General features: G+C 36.5%; 1 protein-coding gene across 1 annotated transcript; it reads left to right on the top strand.

The window, feature by feature from the left end:
• The first annotated feature begins 6,707 nt into the window (after positions 1–6,707).
• On the top strand, positions 6,708–8,586 carry LOC114456429 (homeobox protein Nkx-2.4-like). Its single transcript, XM_028438166.1, is given in 3 exon segments — positions 6,708–7,412; positions 7,905–8,389; positions 8,392–8,586. Coding segments are annotated over 3 exon segments (1,050 nt in total). The 5' UTR covers positions 6,708–7,042.
• Positions 8,587–9,359: the final 773 nt, after the last annotated feature.

The following is a 9,359-nucleotide window of genomic DNA, read 5'->3' as shown; positions in this document are numbered from 1 at the left end:
AAAAAAAAATGAATGCTGTAGTGATTATTACACATTTTGTGTTTTATATCTTCTCAAATGACTTGATCATCATCTTTAGGTGGGTTTATTGAAGCTTGTGTTTTCATGTTTCAATTTATATAAAATCAAAAGTTTGACTTTGGATAAAAAAAAAAAAAGTGTTGTACTTTTTGTAATTAATACAACATGATATTGTGATTAATTCAAATGTAGTTGTTTTAAAGTTGTAGTAGTTTTTAATGCTTTACCCATCAAGGATTTATTTCCTGATAATAATAATAATAATAATAATAATAATAATAATAATAATAATAATAATAATAAAAATAAAAATAAATAAAAATAAAAATAAAAATAAAAACAGGGTTAAGCACTATTTAAATGAGCCAGAATGATATTTTCTTGACAAATATTTACTTGTTATTCACGATAAAGACAAAAGACAATTGCATTTACAATATAATCACAAGATTCTTCCTCTATTTTATTTTATATTAGACAAACAATTTGTTGCATTTTCAGAAAATAAACAACAAATTCCCTTTACAAAAAGTAGTGGCAATTGGCTTGGGCTCCATATTTCAGATGACAGTTTGTGGTGTGTTCTTCTATCAGTTGGGATCAATACATTCAAAATTTGAAGTAGTTTAGTGACGCGTTTGTGTGGATTCCTGGAAATAATGGTGGGCTATCAGATGGTTTATGCAATAAAAGCATCCCAGAGTGGGGACAAACACTGGGACAAATACACATGCAAGCTTGTGCCTGATCACATTTCCATCATTGAATTATAGTCTGAAAAAGTTTCAGATCGATTTGAAACTTTAAATTAGAAGATACATCCCTCCACTTGTGCATGAAATCAAAATGAACACTTGAATTTTTTTGGGCATCAACAAGCAAATCCTCCATGAAGATGAAAGCAATTTGCATGTAAAACCGTGTTCGATTATTGTTATTTTTGATTCCTTTACCACATCATTTGGACAATTTAGGTATAAACTATGTCTCATTGTGCAGCTTTTTTTTTTTTTTTTTTTTTAAACTCAAGTTTTCAGGTTGGATCACAATACGCTCACCTAAAACATTTCATAGGTTCCTCCAAAATGCATTAGTCAACAGAAAACCTTTGAAACACATCAGTGTAACATAGACAAATGCCTGCCAAATATTCAACAAAGCAAACAACTTCTGAAGAATGTTTTAAAAGTTAAATTAAAAAAAATAATAAAAAAATCTACCAAATCTCATTATGTAAAATGCTCAAATCATGTAAATGTATCCTGCTTTCGTAGAATTTCCAAATAAGATCAATCCGACTATGAGAGCTGAGTGGAAAAAAGCTACTGTGAGCCACAGTTGAGTCACAAACACATTTGTTTACCTTGCCTTCACAGTGGCCATAATTGTAGAGCACAAAAGAGGACCAACCAGGTCCACTTGGAACCAAGTACCAGGTCCAAACGTGCCCTGAGCTTTTGTTGAGTTGTGCATTTTGCTGATCTGTGTGTTGTGTGTGTGTGTGTGTGTGTGTGTGTGTGTGTGTGTGTGTGTGTGTGTGTGTGTTTTCTAACCGCTGTTACAAAAGAGAGCAGCTATGCTCAAATATTGGCACTCAAAGACAATGCAGAGGGCAGCAGCCCTCGCACAACCCTGAGGACCTGACATTTAATGGAGCGAAGTCTGTGTCCAATGCACAACGCTGACATTTGTTGGATTATGAGGATTAAAATCCCAAACAAAGGGACAAAACTGTTGAAGAAATCAGATTTTGTATGTGCATTAATCTGCAAATATGCTTCATTGTTAGATCATGTCTATCACCATTATCATGATAATGATTTCAAATAATTATTTTCATCTTGTCTGATTATGGGGTCTCAGATTCATGCAAATCAGGCATGTAGAATTCACACAAATGAATGTCTTTTTTCTTGTGTTTTAAAGGCAAACAGCTGTTGACGATATATAGAAACATCTGACAATTTTTGTGTTCTATTTGATATAATCAATCTCTGAATTATAATTTAACAACTGGTGTGACTGTGTTCAGATCTTCATACAGCATAAAAACCAAGAAATAGGCACAAACCACATTATACGCACTAAGCAGTTTCTAATAAAAGCTATAGAGTTTATCCTTGAGTAAATCACAGATTATTAATTAATAATTTAATATCATGAACACATTAACCTACAAATGTAGATATATTAGAATTATCCTAATTGTTTTGAGCAACTATATTATTAACTTCTTAAAATAAATCACACAATTCTATTGGACAATAGGTGCAGTTTCCAGGACTTAATTTGTATGCACAAAACCTTTTTTTTAAATGTAGATACTTAACTACATTTTTTTAAATAATAATAATAATGAAATGTATTTCATACTGTCAAATATTACAGTGGGTCATAATATATTTGTGACACTTGTTTTTTTTTTGTTTTGTTTTTTTTGCTTAAATTGAAAATGAATGTCACAAAAAAAAAATTTGGTCATTTAATAAAAAATAAAATAAAAATAAATAAATAAACTGTGACATATTTAAAAGAAACATGAAACTTAAATGTTATATTAAAGACAAATGCGGTTTTTAATTAAAAGTATAAGATGGACATTTATCTTACCTCCAGCTCAGCCTCCAGAGTCTGATTCAAACCTTTTCTGCGACCCTATCAATATAAAAACGAACATTTAAGCAGAACGATGCCATGACAGCAGCTTTATTTCTTCTGTTCTCCGTTTCTCCCATGTTGTCAGATTATGATCAGCATCCAATTAAAGCCCATGTTCTTGTTTTGTGGTGGCCTATTAGCATCATTTCGTCCATTAAGCGACATTAATTGTGAATGAATGCCAACTCCCGCGGAAGAATACGGCCTTGGAGAGCTCTGTCACATACTTTCTCCACTTGGGAGGACCTTTAACCTACTCAGCAGAGAACCGCACCGTTTCAAGTAGCGCTGCTGAAAGATACGCACCTGCCCGCTTTCTCCTCTCACACTGCGCCGCGGTTTAAGAGGAGAGAAGTATTTGATCTAAATGCTGCTGCTCTGACTGCAAACCACACATTTATGGTTGAAAAGGTTCGAAAGATGTGGTTTGAATCCGAAGAATCTTCATTAAAAAATTAAAAATTTTTTTTTTTTAAAAAAGGCCCGAGATTGACGCACAAGTTTGATATTGTTAATTACTTTCTTTTTTAGATCAATGATCATTTCAATGATAAAAGCAAACATCAGCCATAATTCTATGTCAACATTCCAAAAAAATAGAATTAAAAAACTTGATATATATATATTTTTTTCAACCAATATATAAATAAAGGTTTCCAATACGTTTCTTATTCTTATTCTTATCAATTTGATAACACGCTAATGGTGTTTTTTCCCCTCCCATTCCAAAGACATATAACAGAAAAGTAAAAAAAAAACAACAAAAAAAAAAGAGTAATGGTTCAATGATGATAAAACTGCATGATAAACAGAAGAGAATGGCATTGCCAAACGCTGTGCGTAAATTACGCACGGAATATATGTATATTTTTTAGACCAGTTTTACTTTGTCTTATTATTTAAAGAGATTAAAAATGATATATTGTTAAGAAGCAAGATAAACCTTCATTTGAGAGTAAATAAATCTCTTCGGTTCTGAACTCTGCACTGGGGTTGCAGGTCAGGACCCTGGTCCTTCAGCTGTCTCTCCACGTCTCTCGGGGTATTGAACTAGCAACGACGAGATGGAGAAAGGCACTTCAGAAAGCAGGCGTTTGGGATCTATCTGCTACAGTATGGCTGAGGGGGTGGGGGGGGGGGGGGAGATGATATCAGAAAATAGTTTTGTCTGCAGGACACAAGCTACAATAATGCATAAATGGAGCTGTTATTGGGGTCCAACGACCCTGAAATGAGCCAATAACGGGTGTGAAGATGATCCTTGCATTAAACAACAATTGCGTAAATATAAGAACAATATTTATACCTTTTTTAGATTCATATTCTATTAGAATTGTACCGGCTTCATTGCATTTGGTGCGCATGGTGGATCATTTGTATGGATAATTCTTCACCTCCTTAAAATATGAATTACAACTAAAGTGGTGTTTTCCCAAAAGAAGTGCCTTATTCTGTAAGTTAATATCTTTCCGTGTGCGTAAAATGTTGTTTTTTTCTGAATTTTGGAGATGATTCAAATATTTGCTATTATATTAGGGGTTGGTTTAACTCTTATTTAATATTTACAATACATAAATACACAACTTCCGAACCATGCACATATTTATCAAACTCTTTTAACTAAATGGAGATGTTTTTTTTTTCATGCGTATTTTTCATTCACCAACCTTTCCTTGGCCTCCCTCACGATTCCTGCGCGCGCCACTTGCATCCACATCTCCTGAAGTTAACAAGATAATTTAGTCTTAAAACCACAATAATATTCACTTTTTAAAAAAAAAAAAAAAAAAATGTTTTTTTTTACGCGCGGCAGACACACAACCATGCAGCTCCACATTTTTAATGGATCCTAATGTGGAGGGTTTGTGGACCAGGGTCCTGCTCTCTGACTCTGTAATCCACGGGGTTGAGAGGTTTGGTTCATTTACATATGGTTAGAGGTCTGGGCCGAGGCCTACCTTTCTGTGCTACTTGAAAAAAAGACGCTATAGCTTTTGTTAGTAAAAGAGTGGGGAAAAGACGCACAGGGGGTCTGGGAAGAAAATAGATATTGGGAGTTCAAAAATTGGGTTTTATTTGATAAGAGAAAGAAAGATTTCAGACTTTAAAACAAGGTTGCAGGTTTTGTTCTCACCCATCAAACCTGCTGCAGTGCATGAAAAAAAGAGAGAGAGAGAGGAAAACCAGACTCGTGTGACGACGATTCGTCTCAATCTGCTCCTCGTCTTCTCCATGTGGCGCCATAATTGATGGCTGACCATGTCACATCTTCATTTGCTCAATTAAAGCTGCCATGCCATACTAAATTACATTAGTGTCTCCATGCAGGAGGAGTGCTTCACGGAAGGTTCCTGCACATTTCTCAACACCTGCTTCCTTCCTTCTCTGCAAAGTGAGGATGAAAAATCCAAAAGTGAGTGAAAATGTACCATCCCGCTTTTACATGATCAGCATATTGATCAGTCCTCTCTGGGCGCATATATACTGTACGTCTTTAAAATGCCCCAATTTGAGGCCGCCATTGGAAATATGTATTAACTGCAGTTCTTTATTGTCATTTGTCTGTGCACTCTTTCTCTTTTGACCCGCTTGTTGTGAAGCTCTTCTTATTCTTCCCCTGGCGCCAGTCAGTTTGCTGAGAGATTACAATGTCAGGTCAACACTGCAGAGTGTCATTGATGCATGTTGACCACATTAAAGTGTTTGGAGGCTTGCGTTGTAGCATCCACGTAATATATAAAAACACATTTATGAACCAAGGGATTTCAGTTTTAAAGTCAAAGGTTAGGTTTAGCAACCCAGAGTTTTATTCAATTATTATTAATTAGCCTATACATCTTTTCACCGGTTAGACGCTCTGTCCATAAAAGTGTGTGAACTGCAGGTTCGTAAATCTGGCTTGTTGCCCAATAATAATAATAATAATAATAATAATAATAATAATAATAATAATATTTTACTGCAGTGCATGTTGTCGACAGAAACAGTTCATTAAAGTGACATGTTATTCATTTTATGTTTAACCCCCCCCCAAAAAAAAACACGCAGTTTAATTCAGTGGTTGTTAAAGTAATAAAATAAATACACCTTTATTATTATTATTATTATTATTATTATTATTATTATTATTATTATTATTATTAATAATAATAATAATAAATAAGCATGCAAACAAATAAATAAATAAATAGATACATAATTAAATAATTGGTTAAGTATGGTATGCTATATAAATTGCTATAAAATGATGTCTATATCTATATTCACTATAGGAATGAAAGTGTATGCATCAAAGCTTGTATTAAATACTTCATTTGTATTGCAGCGATATTTGTTTATCATGAATATCCTCTTTTTAATGTTTCAATCTTTTTTCCCCATATATGAAGTGCCATTTTTCTTCTTACACTTGCTGCTCTATTATTCAAAATTTCCCAACTGTGGGACAAATTAAGGACTATTTTACTAAATGTCATAAGAATATAACAAACAGTAACACAGACTCATTATCATCAGTATAAGATGTTGGCAGAAAAGTGAGGGTCATCTTACTGATATTATACATAACATGCAGGATACTAGCTCAAATATGACTTGTGTGCAGGTGGTTCACAATTATTACATTAAATAATATGTTATTTGAGATCTGTTTGTTAATATTTATTTTTTATTACTTTGACTTTATGGAAATGTAAAGGAGTTAAATTCTCATATGTTTCCCTCAAATAGTTTAAAAGTCCCTGTACCAGTGTTGGCAGGCACAGCCGTAAATGTCCACACTGTGCACTTTCCCCTGTTATTCCCTTCACAGTATATCATTTGAACGTATTCGGGCTTGTCCCTCACTGCAGGGCTAAACTGATGCTCAAGAAGCACAAATGAGGCGGCCATACAACTTCACTGTGGCTCTTTGATGATACTCGGTGGCCCTCATGTCTGTCCAAAGTGCTCTTAAAGTTTCTAGAAAGAGAGAAATTCCCCCTCATTGACGCAAAAAAAATAGTGTGGATCAGCTGGATATGTATATGCTGAAAAGGGCGAGATATTAAATGTGAGGCTTTTGTTGATCTATACAGGTTAATGTGCAGCAAAGTGATGTGTTGATGAATAATTTCCCTTAAAATGTCAATGACGATTGTTGGCCGGTTTCGCTCCGCCCCCTTATGTTTGTCGTAAACCTGGCTCCTGGCTCCAATAAACCCGGGCTAAGAGCGCCCTGGGCTCGCCTCCTTCTCGAAGGCGATCAATAGGATCTCAGGCGCACTACAAGCACTCTCTTACGTAGACATCCACCAAGGAGAGAGCCGATACAACAACACAGTTGATCTGCTCAAACACTAAAAATCTACCTGCTTTCTGAAACATGTCGTTGAGCCCAAAGCACACAACGCCTTTTTCAGTGACAGATATTTTGAGTCCAATCGAGGAGACCTACAAGAGGTTCAGTGGCATGGACGGCACTGGGAACCTAACCTCTCCACTGGGAGCCTACCGGCAGCCTCAGGTGTCTCAGACCGGCATGCAGCAGCACTCCATGGGCCACAACGCCTCCGTGGCCACCACTTACCACATGCCGCACACCGTCTCCCAGTTCTCCCACAGCGCAATGGGAGGATACTGCAATGGAAGCATTGGCAACATGGGAGAACTCCCGTCGTACCAGGAAAGCATGCGGAATAGTGCAGCAGCAACAGGATGGTACAGCACCAACCCGGACCCAAGATACTCCACAAGTAAGTTTATTGTCTGCTTTTACGCACGCACTTTCACATGGTTCTGTTTAAGAAAACTCATTTAAAGCATCCAAATGAGATACATTTTTGGAGTTAGATATTAATGTAGATACAGCACAATATTTACATTTTTTTAACAGATAATTGTAAAGATAAAATAATTAAATTAGATAAATATGGTTAGGTATTAAACTGAAATGTAGATCATAATTTTATTTAACCATGACCAATAACGTGAACGTGATACTAATTTATTATTATTATTATTATTATTATTATTATTATAATATAATTAATAATATATAATAATAATAATAATATAATAATAAATAATATTTTTGTTCACAAAACTAATTGTTTAGGATATTTCTGCATGATTCCAACAAACCTTAAAAACACAAATACAACAAATACTATTTCTACTTCAGGCGACATATAGTGTTTTCCTCTTCTTTTCATTGAACGCATGTTATTTGTATGTATATGTTTAAGTTTCTAGATTCATGGGACCTTCCACAGGTATGAACATGACGGGGATGGGGAGCCTCACAGGGATGGCGGACGCCTCCAAAGCCATGCCAGCCCTGCACGCTGCGCCCAGGCGGAAGCGGCGCGTCCTCTTCTCCCAGGCGCAGGTCTACGAGCTGGAGCGGAGGTTCAAGCAGCAGAAGTACCTGTCGGCACCCGAGAGGGAGCACCTGGCCAGCATGATTCACTTGACTCCGACCCAGGTGAAGATCTGGTTCCAGAACCATCGGTATAAGATGAAGCGCCAGGCCAAAGACAAGGCGGCGCAGCTGCAGCAGCAGCAGCAACAGGATGGAAACCTGTGCCAGCAGCAGCAGCAGCAGCAGCAGTCTCCCCGGCGCGTGGCCGTGCCAGTGCTGGTGAAGGACGGTAAACCGTGCCAGAACGGCTCCAACACGCCGACACCGAACCAGCAACAGGTGCAACAGAACCAGCAACAGAACGGAGCAGGGTGGTGCTCGGGTCCTCGACAGGCGGCCTAGGCCATCAGAGCCAGCAGCAGGTGAACGCTTTGGAGCTGGAGGAGATGTCCCCCAGCCCCCCCTCACTGCACAGCCAGATCAACATGGGCCAGATAGACACGTCTGCTGTAGATTACACCAGTAATATGGTCAGCTCAAACCTCCTGTACGGCAGGACGTGGTAGGACCTCATATACAGTATATACTGTACTGTCACTTTTTCATTTTTCTATTTATATATATTATATATATATATATATATATATATATATATATATATATATATATATATATATATATATATATTAGTAAGGTGACCCTTGGTGTCTCTCAGGGCTGCAGCAGACTCGCACTATGGCTGATCAGAGGCACATTTTCTTGACATCTCTGAAAGAGGACAGTCTATTTTTGAAAACTGCCCTTCCAAGCAGCCTCCCTGTCGTTTCTGGACTTTTTTTTTTTTGTTTTGTTTTTTGTAATCCATGTCTGGGACCTTCTACTTCCTTATGATGTTTTAAACGTGTATAAACTCTGACGGTGAAACCCAAAGTGATGCTGCTTCACTTGAGTTTCTGGACTTAAAGGGGTGACGGTGATCAGGTCCGAAGTACAGAAAACCATGCACCACCCCATGGATAATCTGGTATTTTATCATATTAATATTGTAAACTAATGTATTCATTTAGACTTACTGAATAAAGTAGGAACTTGTACATTTGGTTAACACACGAGGATGCGTTTACCTGTATAATATCCGTCAATGCGTCTATACTTTTTATGTTTTCTTTATTCTTTTTGTAAGTTAAAAAAAAAAAAAGAAGAAATAAAAAAAAAAAAAAAAAAAAAAAAAGAGGATCAAAATGCGTGATGGCTGCTGTATTTGTTTCGAAACCCCAAATGAACGTAACAATAAATAACTTGAAGTGTGAGAGCTATTCCTGAACAAGTAATTTTTGGA

The sequence above is a fragment of the Gouania willdenowi genome, chromosome 22 (assembly GCF_900634775.1).
Source record: "Gouania willdenowi chromosome 22, fGouWil2.1, whole genome shotgun sequence".
NCBI classification, from domain to species: Eukaryota; Metazoa; Chordata; class Actinopteri; order Blenniiformes; family Gobiesocidae; genus Gouania; species Gouania willdenowi.
The sequence above is the reverse complement of the archived record's forward strand: the minus strand, read 5'-3'. Positions and strand labels throughout refer to the sequence as shown.